The following is a 24,783-nucleotide window of genomic DNA, read 5'->3' as shown; positions in this document are numbered from 1 at the left end:
AAATCTAATCTAAAAAGAAATGAACATCAGGCCCTTAAAAAACTTATGAAGGACACCACACTAATAATAAGAGAGGCCGACAAAGGAGGTGGCATCATCATCCAGGATCGTAAGGATTACATTATGGAGGCAAATAGGCAGCTCAATGACGTCAATTTCTATGCAGTTCTTGATAAGGACCCCACCAAGGAGTTCAGTGCTGCACTCTTTGAATTACTTAAAAATGCCTTCAGCGAAGGGGTCATCTCCAGAGACGAACTCCGCTTTCTCTTTTGCGAACATCCTCTAACTCCCATCTATTATCACCTCCCCAAAATACACAAATCCCTCACTACACCCCCGGGTCGTCCTATCATTTCTGGCATCAATTCACTTTCCTCCAACCTTTCCTTTTATGTTGATTCTTTCCTGCAGCCTAGGGTCTCTACCCTCAGGTCCCACATCAAAGACACCATTCATTTTTTACAATTAATCCAGAATATTGAATGGAAGAGTTCATACTCATTCCTCACTCTTGATGTTGCGAGTTTATACTCGAACATCCCTCACAAACTCGGTAGAGAAGTCATAACTAGAAGGCTTGTGTCTGATGGGGACCTGGGGGAGAGACACCAACGCTTTATCACTGATTCAATTAGTTATATTTTGGAGCACAATTATTTTTTGTTTCAAGACACTTTTTATTTACAAGTGATGGGGACGGCCATGGGGACTAGGTTCGCTCCGAGCTACGCCAACCTCTATATGGGGGAGGTGGAACAACATCTCATATGGGGCAGCCCATTCGGGGCGAACCTGGTCCTCTATGGCCGTTATATTGATGATTTGTTTATTATCTGGGATGGGTCCCCCACTTTGGCACTCACCTTTGTTGACCACCTTAATTCCAACCCATATAATTTAACCTTCACTCACCACCTTGATTCTAAGCGGACTTCGTTTCTGGATGTGACCCTCCAAGCAGACGGTGACAAAATCACCACTTCTAACTTTACCAAGGAAGTTGGGGCTAATGTGTATCTGCATTACAGCAGTGCCCATTACCCCCCTTGGAAAAAGGGCATTCCTAAGGGGCAGTTTATCAGGCTGTATAGGAACTGCTCTGACATGGACGCCTTCAGCCACCAAGCAGAGGACATGAAAATGTCCTTTTTGCAGAGGGGCTATCCCAAAGCCCTCATTGACCAAGCTCTCTCCGAAGTAAGATCTATGAAGAGGGAGGACCTCCTAAAATATCAAAATAAAAATAGCAAAAATCAAAAAGATGATAATCCTAACCACATCCAGAATCAAATTATGTTTATTTCCACTTTCAACACCCACTCCAATTTGATCCGTAAAATCATCGATAAAAACTATAACATACTTAAACAAGACCCCCTACTGACAGACTTACTACCAAAAAAACCCCGTTTCGTGTTCAAAAAGAACCGTTCACTCAAGAATATGTTAGCACCCAGCTTCATAAAACCCTCTAGAGATAACCCTACCGACCTACCAATTCCCACCTGGTTAGGACATAAACAAAATGGCTTTTTTAAATGTGGAGCTAGTAGGTGCATTACATGCAACCATATCTCTAAAAAATCTAATTTTGAAGTTATAAATAAAGAGGGGAAATCATATAAAATTGACACATTTATAAATTGCAACACAAAATATGTAATTTACCTCCTGCAGTGTCCCTGCGGCTTAGGGTATGTAGGCCGTACCACCCGCCCCTTAAAAATACGTTTTCTTGAGCATCGGAGAAACGTCAAGAAACAGATACTCATACATAGCGTGTCCAGACACTTCTCCGAAGCTTATTCAGGAGACCCCAAGGGACTCAGCATAATAGGCCTTGAGACGATACCTAAGACACATTGAGGCGGGGACCGATTCAAAAGGCTCAGTAGGCAAGAGGTGTTTTGGATGTTTCAGCTCCATACAATTCATCCAGAGGGCCTCAATGAGGCAGTGGAGCTGAACGCTGTATTGTAACATCCATTCTAAGCACTTAGCCCTCGCTTGGTCCTTTTTACATTGATATTGTTAATGCCCTTTGTATCATTATTTAAAAATTAAAAACTATATATAAAAAAACGTGATAACCCCTTGCTTTGTTCCCTGCGTGCCCCCTCCATATCTGTACCATTACAATATCCCCTCCTCTAAATATCCCTATCTTTATTATCAATAGTACCGTATATGAATAAATAGTTAATTGAATGTCTAAAACTAACTATATAGTACCCATTATGTAATGTGCTTCATTACTATGATTTATGAATCTTCCTCTCTCTCTCTCCTGGGTTCTAATGTATTTAAGCACGAATGTTCATGTGCGCTGTATTTACCTCAGTTTACTCATATTTATATAATATACTCATTTTTATTTTTTATTTTATTTCATTTAGTATCTATTGTTAATATTATCATATAATTTCTTCATAAAACTATTTCTCTTAAATTGTATGTAAAAATTTATTTGCCTCAACTGGTTTACCTTTTTGGGCTTATTAGAATTATTGCTTTATATCTTTTCACAAATTAACACTGCCTTTCTTATTAAAGTTCATACTCTTGAATGCATAATTGATGCACTGTATTTATATTATGGGTTATGTCCCTGTTTTAGATGGTCCGCATGTATAAGATTAGAAGTGCATTAGCTTCCCCACTCACTAATATTACAAGGGCTATATAAAACTGGCTCCGTTTTTCCCTGTATTGGGGAACCTATTGCGGGTTGCACTCCATTTGTTTACCAGTTTCCCCATATCAGCGCATTTCCTTACTGTATGCGCCTATTGTCAGCGCATTTTCCTTATTATATGTGCCACTGGAGACTAGTGTTTTACTATTTACACTCTGCAATATACTCCTTATAACATCCGCATAGCGCTGTATTGTCAGCGCTATGCGTTCCACATGCGTTCCATCAACAGGAAGTACCTGACCGGAAGTACTGGAACTCCGGCTGAGGTACTGTGATCTAAATTGTGTCTATTTTATATGAAATAACGCTCGTTTTTGATCTTGTGTACTACATATCTTTCTAATTATGTCTCCTGCTCTTTGTGAGGTAGTCTCTCAATTGTTTTTATGATATGCAAAACTGATTGCTCTGCACACAGGTGCACATGATTCACCTGAGTACCTCAGGTATATATACCCCCTCCCCAGCCTGTTTCAAACCACCTTGAAAAAGCTGCTCTGTGCAGTGAAACGCGTTGGCCCAGGCTCCTAACTGCCCACCACAAAACGCTGCCTTCCACCATCACCTTTTCCACTGAAAATCGTTTTGGAGATCCACATCTGCCTATCACCATCGGCCCCATCGACCTGGAGTGAGGCACTCACCTCTTGAAGGCAAGCCGCCTATCTAATACCCACCCAGAGTCTTACAGCGGACATCCATACCATCATTTCTCATCCCAAGTCGGGAGGGTCGCTACCCCCTACTACAATCGGGAGAAAGCTTCATTTGAGTACCGCTGCGGCCAGGCTCCGATTTATTTATCCATCCCATCGGTTATCCATTTGACTGTGGACTCTAAAACAAGGTGATATCACACTTACAGTGGATGCAGCTTTTTTCAATCTTCCAGCCCTTCCCCTTCCCCTTTTTTTATTATTGTGTACACTGTATTTTATGTGTTTATTATAGCATGCTAATTGTATAATTAAAATACTACTATTTTTAATTCCTCACTCTGTCATCAATGAGCGCAGTCTACCATCCTTTTTCTTGTATCTCTTGGACCTTCACCTGGGGGCAGCGGCCTTTATCCCCTTGAGTGGTGGGATTTGCTGGGGCAGGACAAACCTACCAGGGCAGGGTTGTCCTGCCCCAGCAAAACCCACCACAGATCGTAGCTCTTTTGCATGGCCGCCATCTCCTCAGGGCTTCCTCCAACATCATCTTCTGTGTGCTTCACCCAGGACTTCGGAGTCTTCAGAGCTCTTCCTAGCTCCTCCTGTGCCGTCTGACTGAGTGCCTGCCCCCTGTCTCGTGCTGGCTTATATAGCCTGCTCAAGGGGGTGGGGTATTGATGCAGACGAGCCCCTATTGGATAGGCTATTGTTTTTAAATATACATTTAATTTTTTTCAGTTGCGCTGCCTCAAATAATGGCGGATCTCAGCTACCCATCCCCCCCGCCATGGAGAGGGAGACCCTCAAGCCACACCCGCGTAGGGGGGGGCGGGCACAGAAGCAGGTACTTGTTTAATTTCACGATTTGATGCGATTTTTGACCTGTTCATTACCCCACTATCCACTACGCATGGAGTTGATTCTATATATTGTGGTAAGCGCAGCGTGTCACCAAGGCCCTTATTCTGATCGGTGCGTCCGGATCCGAATATGCGGCCAGGACCGTGCGTGCGAAACTCCGCCTTCCATACGGATCGCCAACTCCGTCCGTACGCGGTAAGAAGCTGTCCGAACGGACCGCACGTGTATTTTTCACGGAATACGCCTCCTCCATCTCAGGGAACCTCCCCCATCATTCGATGGTCGCAGACCATCGAATGCAGGACCGAGTGGTCCACCAGCTCCCGCAACCTCAGACCACACAGACATTTTTCCGTGCAAAAGCAGGGATCTGGGCAAGCAGCTGACATCCGGCGATGTCATATGTCCGCCCTCTACACGTGCGTCACGGCCGCATTACCATACGTACGCCCAGCGTTTGCATGGGAACGCCCATGAAACGCGGGGCGTATGCATATGGTAATGAGCCCAAATAGCCCTTCACGCCCCTCTCCACCCCCTGTTCGGAGTCTTCACATTTCATGCGGGATTTGGCCGTACGCCCCGCTCGCACATGCGCAGAGACGCCTCTGCACATGCGCAGACACAAAACAGCGGCGGCACGAATGCACGCGGATATTACCGCACCGATCAGAATAAGGGCCCAAGCCCGAAGCATGGCAAGCCCCGCGGATTACTTTACATGTATTCAGTGTCCCCTTGCGGGGATTGCGGCGCCCACCACGGAATACATGTAAAGTAATCTGCATCCCCTCGCGGGGCTTGCTACGCTCGCCGCGTTTCGGGCTCGCTGCGCTCACTGCTCACTGCCACACCATATAAATTCAACTCCATATGTAGTGGATAGTAGGGTAAAAAATTGCATTAAATTGGATGCGATATTGCTGATATTTCTGCCGCCGTGAAAATAAACAAGTACCAGAAGCACAGCAGCCAGGGGAAGGCGGATCTCCGTAGCCCACTCCTGCCATAGAGAAGCAGCCGTGACGGGTTGACAGGGGCACAGCAAACAGAGGAAGGCAGATCTTCCCTGCCTAACCCGCCGCGCAGAGGGAGCATTGCCAGCCGCAGCAACAAAGGAGGACAGGACGGAGCACAGTAGCCGGGGGAAGGCAGATCCTCACCGCCCACCCCCGGCATGCAGTGGGAGCCCTCCAACAGCAACCGCGAAGGGGGACAGAAGCACTTCAGTGGGGGAGGGAGGCGGATCTCAGCTGCCCAACCCCTGCCATGGAGAAGGAGCCCCTCCAGCCGTAGCTGCAAGGGGGGGAGGCAGATCTCAGCCACCCACCCCCTGCGATGGAGAAAGAGTCCCAGCAGCCGTAGCCTCAAAAGGGGACAGGAGCACAGCAGCCGGGGAAGGTGAATCTCTGCTGCCCACCCCAGAGAAGGAGCCCCTCCTGCCACAGCCGCCCATGGGGACAGGAGCACCACAGCTGGATTGCCAGAAGGGGGAGCCCACACATTAATGATTAATTGTGACAATCATCTCCAGAACGGAGGATTGTCACAATTTATCGCAGGTGTATGGGCCCCATTAACTGGATGACCTTTTGCTAAAAGCATCTTCCAGAGAGGTTCTACTCGGCAATATTCAACGGACGCAGGAGGTACTTTCGCTAGACAAAAAATTGGAACATAGACAAAAAGGAGCAATGGATACTGGTAACTTTGAGATAGTGTCCTTTCTGTGAAGTATAACTTCTCCCAAGATCTGGTGATGTTCAGTCGTGATGGAAGATCTCAGGTGGTATTCACCAAATATAAATTGGTGATAAACAAAAATAAATTAAATCTGTTGTGTAATATCTTTTTTTCAAAATATGAAACAATTATTTGGAAGTGGGGTAGGATATTTCAATGGAGCGTACAAAGACTCATGTTGGAAAGATTGATGTCAGACTTATAATGGCTTCTTTGGAATGGTTCTGAAGTATTCCTCTCTGAGGTGTGAGACGAGATGATCTCACATATATTCAAAGTGCAAACAGGTGACCTCACGTGTTCAGGAAAAAAGAGAAAGAAACAATTCATGTGTAGAACAGTGCTGGAAAAGTTGTGTGCTAAGTATGTGAAGAGCTGGGACAAAGGTTGTATTTTTGCCAACGTACCTCATTTACCCACTTAACAAGAGTGATAAATATATAAAGGTTTCTTTTAGATAATAGGCGTACCCCCACTCACGGTGATGGCTGTGATTTTCAACATATAAAGGTTTCTTTATTAGGGATCCAAGGGTGTCCCAACGTGGTCTCAATCATATGTGTGTCCAGTTACAAGGAAAAAACATATCTATAATGTGTACAATTATCCACAATGAGTTATATGTCTTAGAGGAGGTTTAGCTGGAGCTTGCAGCGTGCCTCACTCACCAACAAAAAGAACAGATCTATTTACAGATGCAAGAAAGGAGGGCGTACCCCAACTCACACTGGGTCTCTGAGTGATAAATCGGTACTCGTTTCCTAGCAGGGCGCTCAGTAATGATGTAAGCGTACAGGGCTATTATCCGTAGCAAAATCGCATGGCATTGCATCTCATGGGCCATTATAGTGCCATGCGATGCTAATTTTTTATGTAATTTATTCACTGCTCTGTTGGTCCTAGGGGATTGCATTGCATCTCCCAAAAAATTGCATGAGATTTTATAGGGTGCGAGGTACTTATGTATTATCTGGGCTCCCATGTTAAATGCACCCCATTTTTCCATACCCCTACTATCCAACTACGCATGGAGTTGATTTTATATAGTGTGGCGAGCGCAGCGAGCCACTGTGCCCGAAGCGTGGCGAGCGGACGCGGTCTCATAAGAAAAACGGGAGCCTAGATATTACATAAGTACCGGGTGCGATGCCATACCATTAGCTATACACTTGTATGACATACAATGAGGTTTCACTGACCCCCCCCCCCCCCACTATAAACGCCATCCCAAACCGTGGCGAGCGCAGCGGAACGCATCCTCCAGACCTTTTCATACCCCCACTATCAACGTCGGCGTGGAGTTGATTTTATATAATGTGGCGAGCGGACGCGGATTACTTTACATGTATTCCGCTGTGCTCGCCGCGCTTCGGGCTCGGTGGCTCACTGTGCTCGCCACACTATATAAAATCAACTCCACGCCTACGTGGATAGTGGGGGTATGAAAAGGTCTGGAGGATGCGTTCCGCTGCGCTCGCCACGCTTCGAAGAGGATAGTGGGGGGTCAGTGAAACCTCATTGTATGTCATACAAGTGTATAGCTAATGGCATGGCATTGCACTCTATAAAATCGCATGCGATTGTGCGGGAGATACAATGCAATGCAATCCCCTAGGGCCAACAGAGCAGTGAATGCATCGCATGGCACTATAATGGCCTATGAGATGCAATGCGATTTTGTGCATTCTAAATGCAGCACCACGCTTCTGCAGTATTTGTAGATATCACCCCGACACCGCTGATGCTGCGGCAGAAAAAGCTCCCACACCGACGCCATTATCACAAGCCGCAGGTATATCTGTGTATCCCTATGTACCCATGTGCCGCCATGTTTGGTATGATCACTTGAGGCCTCCACAGTCAATTCTCTGTGACCTGTGCTCCAGCTGACTGTCTCAGCCAGTCATCGCACACTGGTTACTATAAGGATCCTGGGAATAAACTCCCAAACCAGTGCTATGGTTGTCTCCTCCTAGAAGCATCCAGTTGGCTCAGCTACTGAGGATATCGCTCCTATTACAGACCAGGAACATTCCAGCTTGCAATACCCCCTGGCTCCATCGATGGTCCAACATCGATCCTGCTTCCCTCTATGTTCTGCCATCAATCATGCTAACCATCAGTGTCTCCCCAACGATCCTGCTCATCAGTTACCCATCATTGCACCATCGGGTCAATAGCGTCTAGGCCACCTTCTCTGAGTCTTAAGGCTGTCTTCTGTCTGCATCCTTGGGACTTCATCCCTGTTCTAACACTGCACCATCGGTGAGAGTTTACAATCGATACTCATTCATACTGACTCCCTGTGCCATTGAGGACTGTTACTACTTACCAGTGTGCTTTCATTGGGTGCACCCGACTCCTGTATTGTCTTATCACCATCTGCCGCTGTGTATTGGCATATCTACCACGTGCTTTAATAAAAATACTCACACAGTTCACTTCACATCACTAATCATTTGTTGGTGCGGTCGCCCCAGTTTCATCGCCTTTCAAATAGCTACTGAGGACTGAGATTGTAAACAGTAAAGTGCGGAGTCACATGACCAGAAGGATGGGGAGGGAAGTGTTACACTAAGGGGGCGTCACGTGTGCTAGTGTCAACATTGACACACAAAAAAATAAAAAAAAACTTATTCCGCCCTTTTAATGTGTCAACTTTTTACATGTTGATCTTTTGCTTGTGTTGACCTTTTTGGGTCAGATTGGACAGTTGACCACATGATACACATCCTTATTAACACAAGTGACTGCAACCCTGCATTATTATACATTACCATACGTTACCAAAAATGACATTACATTACTTTGGAGCCCAGAAGTGGGGAACTGTGTCTGATCTACATATATTATATAATACACCAGTCTGCTCCACCTGCATTATAATCACAGAGCACCACATTAAATTATAATGTAACAATAATACTGGATGTTATCACAAGACGCTGTCGGACACAACACTGGGTCCTCCCTGCTGCCTTCTTCGCAACCCACAAATTGTTTAGTTATGGACAATGGTCACATTCCTGGGCCCGAGGGCAGAGTGCGGTGGAACGCACAATACGGAAGTAAAGTGGACCGCATAACCAGGAAGAAGGTGGAAAGTAGAGCCCGGAAGTACAGTGGGGCTCAGAGCCCAGAAGCTGAGTGCAACGCAGATACGGATAGGAGCTTGCAATGCGCCCGTATGGAAGGGTCCATTACCCGGAAGTGCAGCGTGTGTAACCTGCTCTTGTGTCCGGGTGAGAGCAGGTGGCGGCTATCGGCAGGTAAGTGTGCCCATAGACAGGGGTCAGAGATGAGTAGGAGCGGGTGACATACACAGTCAGTGTCTATGTGACGCCCGGGAGCTGCTGAGGAGACGGCGCGTACAATTGGTGATATGTGTACTACACCAGTGTGAGAATATAAGAGGGATATACCCACAGTAGTGTACATATGGCTGTATACAGTGTATGTGCTGCTCCGTAATAGAGAGATCCTGATTGCTAGGAGTCCGTGGGCTGAACAAGCTGTAGCCGTGTACAGGGAAATCCCCCTCTGTATATGTGACACCGCCGTACGTGTATTTGTGTGCAGCAATTCCACATAAGGCGCATTGGGCCAGTTGTACTAAGCTTCAAAAGTGATAAACCACCAGCCAATCAGCTCCTAACATGCTTTACTACAGGCTGTGTTTGAAAAATGATAGGTAGAAGCTGATTGGTTGGTGGCTTTTCACTCTCCATTTTATCACTTTTTAAGGCTTAGTACATCTCACCCTAAGTGTGACATTTACTATCAGTAAGCCTGAGATAGGCAGGTGCTGCTGTCATACCATTATCCTCAGTCTGTGTAACACTTGGGGATAATACTAAGTACAGCATTACAGCTAATCTATGAGAAGCCTAATTACTATATATTGCAGCACATTGTAACTATGGGGCTGATTCAAATCTGATCGTAGGGCCACAAATTTGCAGTGGCCACAGTTCAGCTAAGACGCTGCCCCACTAGTGATATCCCACCTTGCGCATAAATGTGCTCGCTGACGTCACACACCCTCCACTAATACAGGCGTATCCGGCCTGGTGCTGACATCACACACCCTCCCCTAATACAGGCGTATCCGGCATGGCGCTGACGTCACACACCCTCCCCCTAATACAGGCGTATCCGGCCTGGTGCTGACGTCACACACCCTCCACTAATACAGGCGTATCCGGCCTGGTGCTGACGTCACACACCCTCCCCTAATACAGGCGTATCCGGTCTCGTACTGACATCACACACCCTCCACTAATACAGGCGTATCCGGCCTGGTGCTGACATCACACACCCTCCCCTAATACAGGCGTATCCGGCCTGGTGCTGACATCACACACCCTCCCCTAATACAGGCGTATCCGTCCTGGTGCTGACGTCACACACCCTCCCCTAATACAGGCGTATCCGGCCTGGTGCTGACGTCACACACCCTCCCCTAATACAGGCGTATCCGGCCTGGTGCTGACGTCACACACCCTCCCCTAATACAGGCGTATCCGGCCTGGTGCTGACGTCACACACCCTCCCCCTAATACAGGTGTATCCGGCCTGGTGCTGACGTCACACACCCTCCCCCTAATACAGGCGTATCCGGCCTGGTGCTGACATCACACACCCTCCCCTAATACAGGCGTATCCGGCCCGGTGCTGACGTCACACATTCTCCCCTAATACAGGCGTATCCTGCCTGGTGCTGACGTCACACACCCTCCACTAATACAGGCGTATCCGGCCTGGTGCTGACGTCACACTCCCTCCACTAATACAGGCGTATCCGGCCTGGTGCTGACGTCACACACCCTCCCCCTAATACAGGCGTATCCGGCCTGGTGCTGACATCACACACCCTCCCCTAATACAGGCATATCCGGCCCGGTGCTGACGTCACACCCCCTCCCCTAATACAGGCGTATCCGGCCTGGTGCTGATGTCAGCCACCCTCCCTTAATACAGGCGTATCCGGCCTGGTGCTGACGTCATACACCTGCCCCTAATACAGGTGTATCCGGCCTGGAGCCGACCTCACACACCCTCCCCTAATACAGCCATATCCGGCCTGGTGCTGACATCACCCACCCTCCCGTAATACAAGCGTATCCGCCCTGGTGCTGATGTTACACACCCTCCCCTAATACAGGCGTATCCAGCCTGGTGCTGACGTCACACACCCTCCCCTAATACAGGCGTATCCGGCCTGGTGCTGACGTCACACACCCTCCCCTAATACAGGTATATCCGGCCTGGTGCTGACATCACCCACCCTCCCGTAATACAGGCGTATCCGGCCTGGTGCTGACGGCACACACCCTCCCCTAATACAGGCATATCCGGCCTGGTGCTGACCTCACACACCCTCCCCTAATACAGGCAAACCCGGCCTGGTGCTGACGTCACACACCCTCCCCTAATACAGGCATATCCAGCCTGGTGCTGACGTCACACACCCTCCCCTAATACAGGCGTATCCGGCCTGGTGCTGACATCACCCACCCAACCGTAATACAGGCGTATCCGGCCTGGTGCTGACATCACACACCCTACCCTAATACAGGCGTATCCGGCCTGGTGCTGACGTCACACACCCTCCCCTAATACAGGCGTATCCGGCCTGGCGCTGACGTCAGCCACCCTCCCCTAATACAGGCGTATCCGGCCTGGTGCTGACGTCACACACCCTCCCCTAATACAGGCGTATCCGGCCTGGTGCTGACGTCACACACCCCTCCCCTAATACAGGCAAACCCGGCCTGGTGCTGACGTCACACACCCTCCCCTAATACAGGCATATCCGGCCTGGTGCTGACGTCACACACCCTCCCCTAATACAGGCATATCCGGCCTGGTGCTGACGTCACACACCCTCCCCTAACACTCTCAGGTACACCTAGCGTATTTCCACGCACCCATGCGGTTTTCTTAGCACTCCCTTAGTTTCAACCCTCAATGTCTACTTCCTGTCAATCGCCTTGCGAACGTACTCATGCGCAGTTCATCGATAATCAGCCGAATGCAAATTGGTGGTTGTGTGATCAGGTCTGAATTAGCCCTTATGTGCATAGGGTAATATCGCTCACATAGACTATAACAGCAGCATAATAAGTGTACAATACACTGACTTACAGATAGTACGCAGTAATACGGCACATCATCTCTTATACAGATACACGACTTACAGATAGCACGCAGTAATACGGCACATTATCTCTTACACAGATACACCGACTTACAGATAGTACACAGTAATACGGCACATCATCTCTTACACAGATAAACTGACTTACAGATAGTACGCAGTAATACGGCACATCATATCTTACACAGATACACCGACTTACAGATAGTACACAGTAATACGGCACATCATCTCTTACACAGATACACCGACTTACAGATGGTACGCAGTAATACGGCACATCATCTCTTACACAGATACACTGACTTACAGATAGTACACAGTAATACGGCACATCATCTCTTACACAGAGACACTGACTTACAGATAGTACGCAGTAATACGGCACATCATCTCTTACACAGATACCCTGACTTACAGATGGTACGCAGTAATACGGCACATCATCTCTTACACAGATACCTACGGCACATCATCTTTTACACAGATACCCTGACTTAGAGATAGTACGCAGTAATGCGGCACATCATCTCTTACGCAGATACACCGACTTACAGATGGTACGCAGAAATACGGCACATCATCTTACACAGATACACCGACTTACAGATGGTACGCAGTAATACGGCACATCATCTCTTACACAGATACACCGACTTACAGATAGTACACATTAATACGGCACATCATCTCTTACACAGGTACACTGACATACAGATAGTATACAGTAATATGGCACATCATCTCTTACACAGATACACCGACTTACAGATGGTACGCAGTAATACGGCACATCATCTCTTACACAGGTACACTGACTTACAGATAGTACAAAGTAATACGGCACATCATCTCTTACACAGATACACTGACTTACAGATAGTACACAGTAATACGGCACATCATCTCTTACACAGATACACTGACTTACCGATAGTACACAGTAATACGGCACATAATCTCTTACACAGATACACTGTGGAATGACATTATATAACAAGTAACTATCTGGAAATGACTTGTATCTGGTGAATAAGAAATGGCTACATGTGTATCAAAGTATAACTACACCAAGCAGCTCTGGGTAACACTGCTGATCTTTTATGCTATATTACATGTGAGCATCTAAAGGGATGTCTGTAATTGTATATATAGTATATACCAATACACACAATGCATACGTTACATTATAATACACCCCGGTGACTATACATAGTCTCCACTTAGAGGGGAGATACCCTGTATCTTATAACAGCATAACCCCCCCCCCCCTTCTAATGGCGGATATAAACTGCCCATCATTTGCGTTGGATAGATAGTAGGGACTCTTCTGGGCATAACCATCCCTAATTCTGGGAAATTGAACCCCCTAACAGGGGCTAAGTAATAGAAATAACAGCAGACAGAGAATGATTTGATATCTTTATTATCACAAATTTCCTTTCTTTACAGCACATTGGCCCTTATTCTGATCGGTGCGGATATATCCGCGTGCGTTCGGGCCGCCGATGTTTGGTGTCTGCGCATGTGCAGAGGCGTCTCTGCGCATGTGCGAGCGGGGCGTACGGCCAAATCCCGCATGGTATGTGAACACTCCGAACAGGGGGTGGAGAGGGGCGTGAAGGGCTATTTGGGCTCATTACCATATGCATACGCCCCGCGTTTCATGGGCGTTCCCATGAAAATGTTGGGCGTACGTATGGTAATGCGGCCGTGACGCACGTGTAGGGGGCGGATATATGACATCGCCGGATGTCAGCTGCCCGCCCAGATCCCTGCTTTTGCATGGAAAAATGTCCGTGTGGTCTGAGGTTGCGGGGGGATGCAGTTAAAATCCCGGCGTTCAGAATCCCGACGCCGGAATCCCGACCGCCGAAATGCCGACACATTCTCCCTCCTGGGGTGTCCACGACACCCCTGGAGGGAGAATAAATTAGTGTGCCGAGCGTAGCGAGGCACCGGGCCCGCTGCGTGGCGAGCGCAGCGAGCCCGCAAGGGGGGGCGATCCACGTCCCCCCCCTTGTCGGCATTTCGGCTGTTGGGATTCCGGCGTCGGGATTCTGAACGCCGGGATCCCGACCGCCGGGATTCTATACTGAATCCGTTGCGGGTGCTGGTGGAGCACTCGGTCCTGCATTCGATGGTCTGCGACCATCGAATGATGGGGGAGGTTCCCTTAGATGGAGGAGGCGTATTCCGTGAAAAATACACGTGCGGTCCGTTCGGACAGCTTCTTACCGCATACGGACGGAGTTGGCGATCCGTATGGAAGGCGGGGTTTCGCACGCACGGTCCTGGCCGCATAATCGGCTCCGGCCGCACCGATCAGAATAAGGGCCATTCTGTTATACTGTGTTATATACTTGGCTTTGGATTAGCCCGTTTATGGGGCATCTGGTTTGGTATACATACATACATAGCCCATTCAGAATATAGAATGTATGTGATACTGTACTTGCCAAATGGTTTTATATACACTGTAATAAAGAAATAAGAGTTTTATTGTGAGTAAAATGGGATACACAGCTGTGGACCCTGAGGCTCCCCTCTGGCATTCCATAAAATAATCTTTTCAGCAGCTAATGGAGGAATATAGGTTGCCCCAGGTGTATTTCTTCAGGTATTTGCAGTTGCGGCACGCTCTAAACACCCAGTTTAACAATGGCCCCCCTGTGCTGTTATCCTCCCCAGCCCAAATAATTCTGACTAATCTGGGGCAGGATAAAACCATCTCTCTAGCCTACTCATTTATGTTATCTTACTTACATAAGGACTCACTATCCGCTCTAAAAACCAAGTGGGAGGCTGATGTTGGTAGTTTTGAAGAGGAGGAACGGGAGGAGGCACTGGCGTTGCCCCGACACACCACGGTTTCCGCAAGATTCCAGCAAGTCCAGTTATTCATTCTACATAGAACATACCGTGCACCTCGGTTAAGTTCGGTGGACGAGCCTCCCCGGACTGCCCAAGGTGTCGTTTCCCACAGGGCCGCCTGTGGCATTTACTCTGGGACTGCCCCCTGGTCAATTCATTTTGGGTTGCTGTCCAATCGATTAGTTGTAATAGCTAGATATTGGGTGGCTAGCTCGGGCCCTACACTGGTAGAATGGAGGGCTCTGGTCAATACCACTGTACTGCATGAAAGATATGTCTGTATGTCGCGAGGTACCTTACCTAAATTGGAAAAGATTTGGAATAGGCGGTTGGAGTCTCCACACTCCTCACACCCCTGATTCTGTCATCCTGGGCGATGATGTCAATCACGAGTGTTGAGAGCCACAATGAACTTACAATCACTGTTCACTGTATGCAATACTAGGAATATGTCACCCTATACGGGATGGAACCATTCCTATGCACATTCAACGCATGACCAACATTCTTACTCTCTTTTTCTTTCCTTTCCTTTCTTTCTCTTTTGTATTCCAAGTTTTAATTAGAAAATTGAAATATTGATACCCAGTTTGAACAGAGCGTGGACACCACTAATCTTTAATAAATAGAACGTTATTTTATTTTACATGTACATGCAACACAACAGCATTATATGTCCTTGCACTGTGTATTTCATCAAACACGGCTGGATATTGGTTGACTTTTGTACATGTACACAATTTGAGATGATGATCTGCTCTGTACTTACGATCTGTGAAATAAAAATACTTTATTCAAAAATAAAGTAATAGTAAGATGTGGGATTTATTTAATTAGGGGGAAGATCTGTGTGATATTACAGTAGAGGATATAGAGGGGGAAGAAGAGATGGATCAGCAGTGTAAGGAGGAGGAAATCCCTACAGACACCAGCACAGGTGAGTTATAATCACATACACATATACACACACCTGGTGATCCCTCGGGTCTGCACAACCTAGAGATGTCTGTGTACATTACCATATCCCTCATGTTCCTGCCTCTCCTATAGCACAGAAGCAATGGCACACTTATCAATGATGACAATGATGGTTCATTTAGTAGAATTGGACGGTATCTTTTACGAGTTCTAATTAACTAGCTACTAATATGTAGTATAATGATTCCCCTATACCAGGGGTGGGGAACCTTTTTTCTTCCAAGGGCCATTTGTACTGTTTTTTTTTTTTTTTTTTTAATTGAGTCTTTATTTTTCATTTCTCGACATACTTAAAAAATACAACAAAACAATACAATACAATACAAGACACGGCAGTCAATATACATACATTATACAGAGGAAGCGAATCTGAAGAGATGGTTGCGACGGGTACAGGGCTGGGGACACCAGATAATATGTACCTATACCAATACTGAGGGCGGGCCCTAGTATTGAAGGGATATCTAGAAATTTTTAGGGGCGGATCACTAACGACATGAGTGTTGCTGAGTTGCCCGATGGCCCAACTGTTGGGCTTAGACTAGGGCTATGGTGAAGAATGCGGGCAATTGAAAGAATTACCATGAAGTTTCGAGAGGACAGGGATTATAGTGAGGGTAGGTGGCAGAGTAGGAGAATTAAAAACGACACAAGTCCGAGGGACTATTGGGATTTCTGTGCAGCAGAATGGCGAATATATAAAAAAAAAAGTGCAATTGTGCCAAAAGTGCAATGTGCAGTTATACCTAGAATTCCGACCCGGCTATCAAATATCTTATAGATCGGCCAGGGTTAGTGTGAACAAAAAAGGAAGTACCTGAGAGGATGAAATTGTGTTATAATTTAAAGTGCGCGGTGGTCAAGGTCCGAAATCCGTTTGGGACCTATTTAGTGCGACCTGTCCTAAATTGAGAGGGTCGAAAAGATCCAAGAGAAAAACCTTAACCCGATTAATCCTATTAGTCCATACATTTAAATGTGAGTGTGATCATTAGTATTTCATTTGAGTGAGTCCATTCAAAAATATTCAAAGCGTAATATGTTTGAGAGATTACTAGTGAGCAATAAGGAACGTGAAACCTTAGCACATATATCCGAAGAAGGAACATTTAGGGCATTAGGAAACTCGCCAACATTCATTTACCCCAATCTATCCCTTGAACTGGTAGTAGGTAGAACTATACCAGGGGTGCCAAATCGAGAAGAATTTTGTACTGCGCCCTGTAGAAGCGTAATGAAATTTCTCATGTTCAAATGTCATATTCACCAGATTGAGCCATTCATTGAATGGCGGCCCATTTTTTGCCATCCAATAGCGGGCAATAACTACTTTGGCAATAGATGTGAGCTGTAGCAAGAGAAGTCTCAACTCACCAGTCATTCCCACCCCCTCCCATATCCCCATTACCAGATTACTATCGGTTAAGTTGACCTGTATCGCTCCCAGCCCTGAGAGTACCTGGCAGACCCTATTCCAATATTGAGAAAATACAAGGAATGGATTTTCCAAACTTTTAAGGCGCAATCAGTCCAGATATTCTCCGACCGTCAGAAAGCTTTGTTCAGTCTCTCTTGTCTGATTGATCCAATGTTTCTCAGAAAAAATAAGAAGCGGTAAAAAAACCATCAATTAAATATGAACCCAGCAAAGGACGATTTCAACTGTTAGTGAAGAAACAAGAGGATGTAAGTGGGCGTACCCTACTCACAGTGTAGCAGGTGGTGTAAATACACGTAGCGGGTACTTGTCCTGCCGGTAAGCCGTCTATAACCTCTTTTAATGGGAAAGGCAATATATATACACGTGGCGGGTACTCGTCCTGCTGGTGGATTCTCTATGACTTCCGTTTTAACTTTCGCAAAGTTGCGGTCCAGCAACCGGATATGACGGTGGGCCGGGTAGCGTCATCCCATACACCGGCACATACGGCGATCGGATGGCGGCGGCAGCCAGTATAGGCTGGGGAGCGCGGCGCACCATCTCGTGAGCGGGCCTCCAATGCCTACCTACTTTATTTCAACTATATACGTGCCCAGACACCAGCACAACATAGGAAAACCGGATGTATACGCACGGTTGTCATGGCAACCACTGTTTCCATAAATGTAAACGGACTATAAAAAACGAACTATAACATCTTGTAGATGTATGTTCTCTCTTTCCATTTAAGGATATGTTATGTGTAAAAGATTTAGAAGTTTAAATACATTTTTTAATCTGTGTTAGTATTTCAGGGAAGTCGATTACATCACTTCCTGTTTGAAATCTATTGGCTGCTCATGGTATAAAGGAATGGCCCCTCACTCTCCTCTGGCATGTCTTGAGAAAGGTGGTAACACCGAAACGCGTCGACAACCAGTGTGGAGAGTGAGCAGCCATCACTTCTTTATGCCCAACATTGAATGTATGTATCGGATTTCTCATTTTTTAACTTTTTAAAACTTTTTTCAATTTTTGATGTGTTTTATATTCTATGTTTGACCATTGTGGGTCTTGTGAGCTGTTTTTTGGACTGTGTGATCTGACCATCATGGGGATGGAGGATCTTTTAGAGTGATAATAAAACAATTTTTTATGGAGGAAGAAAGAGTCTATTGTCACAGTGTTGGAAAAATCCCATGTGGTGGGATAAGTCTTTGAAACGCATTTTTTTCTTACTCTGTACATGCCGGCCACACATCTGGAAGAATAATCCCTAAATAGATGACCAGCAGATACAGAGTCAAAGAAACCATTATAGGATTCCAGAGACTTGCCTAACTGTAAGTCCGGGTACGCCATCATCATAATCTCAGATCATCCCATCACTATGGGGTACTATATATATATATTTTTCTTCTTGGTGGAGGATAAAAATTCACGGAGCCGTAAGCACCTTAAAAAAAAGATACCTTTATGCACCTGTAAAGAACACTATCCAGTGTGAGTTCTGGTACGAAAGTACTTTTGAGATTTCCACATCCCCACTTGGGTAGATTTATTAATTTTTAACTATAGCAGATATATGGGGAGCCTGTTATAGGACTACACATTGTTCCCTTTTTTCACTTTTATATACACACTTTGGATGGAGAAAATCCCGAAAATCACCAGAAAGAACTGATAAAATACACTTAAAGGCAAAGAAACCGCTACGGGTTTAGAAATCTTCACAATAACCGTGAGTGGGGTACGCCTATCATCTTTATTGCACTAAACACCCTTTTAAGTATAAAGAAACCTTTATACGTGTACCTCACCCTGATCTCAAGTGAGTGAGGTGCGCCTATGGAGACACTCTTGTGCTAAAATACACTCCAAAATTGGAGCACTAGAAAATAGTCACACATTGTTGTCTATTTTTATTTTATTTCTCACGGTATATACGTCATTGAGAGTTAAAACGGAAGTCATAGAGAATCCTCCAGCAGGACGAGTACCCGCCACGTGTATATATATTGCCTTTCCCATTAAAAGAGGTTATAGACGGCTTACCGGCAGGACAAGTACCCGCTACGTGTATTTACACCACCTGCTACACTGTGAGTAGGGTACGCCCACTTACATCCTCTTGTTTCTTCACTAACAGTTGAAATCGTCCTTTGCTGGGTTCATATTTAATTGATGGTTTTTTTACCGCTTCTTATTTTTTCTGAGAAACATTGGATCAATCAGACAAGAGAGACTGAACAAAGCTTTCTGACGGTCGGAGAATATCTGGACTGATTGCGCCTTAAAAGTTTGGAAAATCCATTCCTTGTATTTTCTCACTATTGTTTTGGTTATTGGGTGATAACTGAGGATAAGTACGGACTAGAGGCTGCATTGCGCCAAAGAAAGATCACATCCTATACCTGTTTTTGTATATTGTCCTATTCCAATATTGGTCAACTTTGCCACAAGTCCTCATTAAGTGCCAAAATGTTGCCCCATTTTGGCTGCACTTTGGACAATTATCATCCCCTGATCCCCTCATTTTCCTTAATCGTACTGGGGTCAAATATGTACGGTGTAAGATATTGAACTGGACTTGCTGTACGCGTATAGAATTTGTTGCCTTTTTTGGAATTGCTAGGGCCGCCTGCCAGTTACTCTCATTAACTCCAGGGATATCCACTGCCCACTTCTGCATAAGTTGATTTAATCCTTCATCTGGGGCGGAGGCTGTTAGGTATTTATATAATTTTGAGACACCTTTACGCGGAGTAAGTTTTCACAAAAAGACCTTGATAGGGGTTTCCATAAGCCATCGTTCCCTATCCCCTCCATACCCAGAGATCGCACTCCTTAGCTGCAGGAATCTATAAAACATTGACATTGGGAGAGCATGCTCTGCCTGGAGCTGGGCAAAAGATTTAAAATTATTGTCCTGGAACAACTGAGCCAGTGAACCAATTCCATATTGTGAATATAGCCTCCCCCCCTGCTGTCTAGTAATCTCCGAGGCTATGGGTAATAGAAGGAACGATGATTCTGGATCCGGACCCGTAAAATTCTTTGAGGCGCACACCATTCTCCAGATCCTAACGGCTTGGGAGACTATGGGGGGATAGGATCTATTGAGTGAGCCTGCCAGTAAAATCTGCATCGGGGTAACACTTGGAACCAGGCACCTCATAAGCCTAGTTAATTCACTGGGCTGTTCTTCCGGTCTTACCCACGACCTGAGATGTAGTAACTGAGCAGCGAAATAATATCTCCTAAAACTTGGAAGGGCCATACCCCCATCATCTCGATCTCTACATATTGTAGCAAGTTTGACTCTCGGGCGTCTGCCGCCCCAAATAAACGAGGACACAATGCTATCCAGGCTTCTGAAGTATTCATCCTTAATATATATTGGGGATTGTTGGAGTAGGTAAAGTATTTTTGGCAATATTACCATTTTGATTAGATTCACCCGACCCTGCACCGTTAAGGGGAGCTTGGCCCAGCATTTAAACTTAACCCTTACCGCCTGTAACACTGGAGTAATATTATCTTTTATGAAGTCCTCTGTTTCGGCCGACACCCTGACCCCCAAATATTTAAAACACGTGGTCTTCACCAATGATACACCAGGCCCGCCGTCATCGAGATTGTCCTCTCCCATCACCAACAAATGTGATTTGCTCCAGTTCACTGTGAGCCCCGAGAGTTCACCGAACTGACCGAGTTGCTCTATCACGATTGGGAGATCTCTATTTGGGTTGGCCATACCTACCAAAAGATCATCAGCATACAGGGATACGAGATTGTATTTCATATCTCTCCCCATGTCCTCGCAGTGTAGCTTAGCTCTTAACAAGCAAGCCAAGGGTTCCACTGCTACGGCGAAGATCAATGGGGAGAGGGGACAACCCTGCCGAGTCCCTCTATACAGGGGGAATGGCTGGGATGTGTACCCATTGATTGAGACTCTGGCCCTCGGATTCTTGTACATAAGCCTCAACCATCTGACGAAGCCCGACCCGAACCCAAAAGCCTTCAGGGCGCCCCATAGGTAGCCCCATTCGACGGAATCGAACGCCTTGTTCGCGTCGAATGAGGCCACCGCGGCGTTCAACCCCTTTACCTTAATGTGTTGAATATAAGAAAAGACCCTCCTAACATTGATCGCGGTGGATTTTCCACGCATAAACCCGGATTGGTGGGGATGTACTATATCCTGAATCACCTTGCCCAGACGATTAGCCAATACCTTTTCAATTATTTTCGCATCGGTGGGCATAAGCGAAATAGGCCTGTATGAGTCCACGCTCATGGGATCTTTATCCTTCTTTAAAATAAACACTATAGAGGATTCAGCCATAGAAGGAGGAAGATCATCTTCACTTATCATGGCATTGCAGAGACCTACCAGGCGAGGAGTCAGGGCCTTGTCAAATTTTTAAAACATCTCACCAGGTAAGCCATCCAATCCGGGGGCCTTTCCTAGGGGAAGGGAGTTAATTACCCCCTCCACTTCTTCGCTAGTAATGGGGGCGTCTAACAGGGTCTGGGCGTCCTGCGTTAGTACGGGGAGCTGTAGGCCCGCAAAGAACTGCGTCAGATCCTCCTCGCTAGAATTTTGGGCTGATTGGTAAACTTTGCCAAAATGGCTGACAAATTCCTCCACTATTTCCGGGGTTGATGACAATATCTGGCCTTGTTCGGTTCTAATACTAGGGATAATGTTGAAAGGTTTGTCCATTTTAAGCAAAAGAGCCATAAATTTACCCGCTTTGTCGGAACCAGTGTACCATTGGTGAGAGCCCACTTTGAGCCTACGGAGGTTGACTTCCTGTAGATATTCTAACCATTCTATCTGCGTCCTTTGCCATTCCACCCTGTCAATTTCTAAATTACTAACTTGATAGACTCTTTCTAAATCCAGTGTTCTTGCCTCTAGGTTGCCTGCCTTCCTGCGATGGAGTCCCTTCAGATACGAAATTTTTTTAATGAACACCCCCCGTAGATAGGCCTTAAAGGCGTCCCAAACCATAATACTGGACGATGAACCGTCATTACACTGGAAATAGGACACAATCTCCGCCTCGATCTCTGCCTGGTTAATCTGGGAGAGCCAGTAGGGCTGAAGCTTCCAATACCTGAACCCAGCTGGCTCCGCCAGATCAAGCTGCATGACCAGGGGAGAATGGTCCGAAATCCCGCGGGCCTTATATTCAATGTGGGTAATCCTGTTTAACAAAGTGTCTGATACAAAGATCAGATCGATCCTAGAGAATACGCCGTGAGTGGGAGAATAACACGAAAACTGACTAGTTGCCGGATACCGCAGTCTCCATGGGTCGCTCCACCCAATCCCCTCGATGAATTCCGCGAACCTACTCCCCCCTTTACTGACAGCTTGACTAGATCCTCCCCATCTATCCATTTGGGGCGACATTATGTTATTAAAGTCTCCCAAGCATATCAAATGGTTAGAAGGGAAAGAGGTGGCGAACTCCACTGCGGCCCTCATAACATCATACGAGAACGGGGGAGGGATGTACACTACCAAGAGGCTCACGTCTACGTGGTTAATACTTGCGTCCAGGAAGATATATCTTCCCCCAGGGTCAATCTTCACTGTGCGGGTTACAAAGATCACTGATTTCTTAACCAATATGGAAACCCCTCTGGAGGCTGTTGAGCATGGGGCATGGAAAACTGAACCCACCCACGGACGTTTTAACGAAAGCAATTTATCCCCACACAAATAAGTTTCCTGGAGGCAGATGATATCGGCGTTCAGAGATTTACAATAATTTAGGACTAGTGAGCGTTTCACTTTGTCATTTAAACCTCTGACGTTCCATGTTAAAAATTTAGTCATCCCCACCGCACATTATCCTTATTACCTATATATTGGCAATGGGAACTCTCCTCCCACTCACCCTCCCAACTTTCCTTCCTCCATCCAAATAGGCTGCCTTGACACATAACACATAACATTAAGAAAAAAAAAAAGAAACGACAATGAAAAAACAATACAAAAACCCCGACCCCCCCACCCTGTACAACCTAGCACCCCTGGCGTACCTGGATCCCTATTCGTCCCTTCTATGATCTACCCGAGCTAGTATCTCTAGGGGCTAATCAATAAATGGCCACCCATAGCGTGACCGGCTCTCCCCTTTTTTATCAGTAAGGATTTTTCCCTTTTATTTTTAAACTTTTCCCCACTATCCCCCCTCCCCTCCCCTCCCACACATGCAAGAGAAATCAACAATAGCATCTAGAGAATACAAATTCCAGCGAAAAAAGAGAAAAAACAGCAAAAGGCACAAACGATCATGTAACTCTGCTAGTTGGCGAGAGGGCCCACACCAGGGTAGGAGCCGTCCAACCAGCCAGCGGCATCAGCAGGAGTAAAAAAGAACTTGGTTGTTCCATTGACTTCAACTCTTAATTTCGAGGGATAGAGCATCGAATATTTTAAATCGAGTTGTCTGAGCCTTGCTTTAATATCCCTGAATTTTGCGCGCTCCCGTTGAATGTCAATGGGAAAGTCCGGAAAAGCCGATATTTTCTTGCCCATGTAGCCGAAGTCCGCCTTATTCCTGGCAGATCGCAGGATACAGTCCCGATCTCTGAAATTGAGGATTCTAGCTATTATTGTGCGCGGTGGACCCCCAGGGGGAGCAGGACGGGATGGCACCCGGTGAGCTCTTTCGATCACAAATTGCGCAGAGAATACCTCTCTCCCAAATTCCGGGGGGGGGGGGGGGGGCGTGGCCACGGAGGCGTTTGCGTGAGGGAGGTTGATGCCGGCTCTCCTAGTCCCCCGTCCCCCTCCCGCCTCATACACATGCTGGTGACCCAGTAAAAGTGCTCACATGCCCGGCCTCCGCAACAGCTGAAAGACCGTTTCACCCCAGTGAAGTCCTGACTCGCGTCTTCTCTGTTCTCTTCCGTGGTCCTGGCGGCTGGCGCGTCATTGGAGCGGTGTGCGGTCGGGAGGAAGTGTCCTCTCTGTATCCGGCCTGACCCCCAAGTCGCGCGCACTGCTGCCGGGTGAGAGACGTCGGCACACGCAGACGCAGGCAGAACTCTCTGCGGTATCTCTGGTAAACTCCTCCACGGCGGCCTGCTGTCTCATCGCTGCCAGGGGACTCCAGCTGACTTCAGCCTGTTACAGCGCCAGTAGGGGAATTGGCAGCAAGTCATTCGCCAACCCTAGTGAGTACTGGCTGACGGAAGGTACAGCGCAATATACAGCAACGTGAGGCCCAGCGAGCATCCCAGCAAGATTGCGTGTATACTCTCTTAAACTGCAGGGCCGGGGCTCACTTGAAAGTGTCCCTTCAGCCCTTGGCTGCTAATACCCCATCAAGGCTGCTTATTCTGCTTCAAAAAAAAACTT

General features: G+C 46.7%; 2 protein-coding genes across 3 annotated transcripts in view; both read left to right on the top strand.

Moving 5' to 3' along the window:
- Positions 1 to 24,783, top strand: part of LOC146007377 (uncharacterized) — a gene marked incomplete at its 3' end in the record, with an annotated part of 46,566 nt that overhangs the window by 16,153 nt on the left and 5,630 nt on the right. The gene's annotated exons all lie outside the window — the stretch shown is intronic.
- Positions 9,091 to 24,783, top strand: part of LOC146010153 (uncharacterized) — a 360,112-nt gene continuing 344,419 nt past the window's right edge. The window contains exons 1-2 of one of the 2 annotated variants that reach the window (XM_083151111.1): positions 9,091 to 9,233; positions 15,836 to 15,935. In XM_083151111.1, the coding sequence (XP_083007237.1) occupies positions 15,887 to 15,935 (49 nt within the window). In that variant the 5' untranslated portion in view covers positions 9,091 to 9,233; positions 15,836 to 15,886. Of the gene's footprint in view, positions 9,234 to 9,263; positions 9,364 to 15,835; positions 15,936 to 24,783 lie in introns of those variants that run through there. The other variant, XM_083151112.1, reaches the window with a different exon arrangement.

This window comes from Crinia signifera, chromosome 6, assembly GCF_055691185.1.
Source record: "Crinia signifera chromosome 6, ASM5569118v1, whole genome shotgun sequence".
Lineage (NCBI taxonomy): Eukaryota > Metazoa > Chordata > Amphibia > Anura > Myobatrachidae > Crinia > Crinia signifera.
The sequence above is the reverse complement of the archived record's forward strand: the minus strand, read 5'-3'. Positions and strand labels throughout refer to the sequence as shown.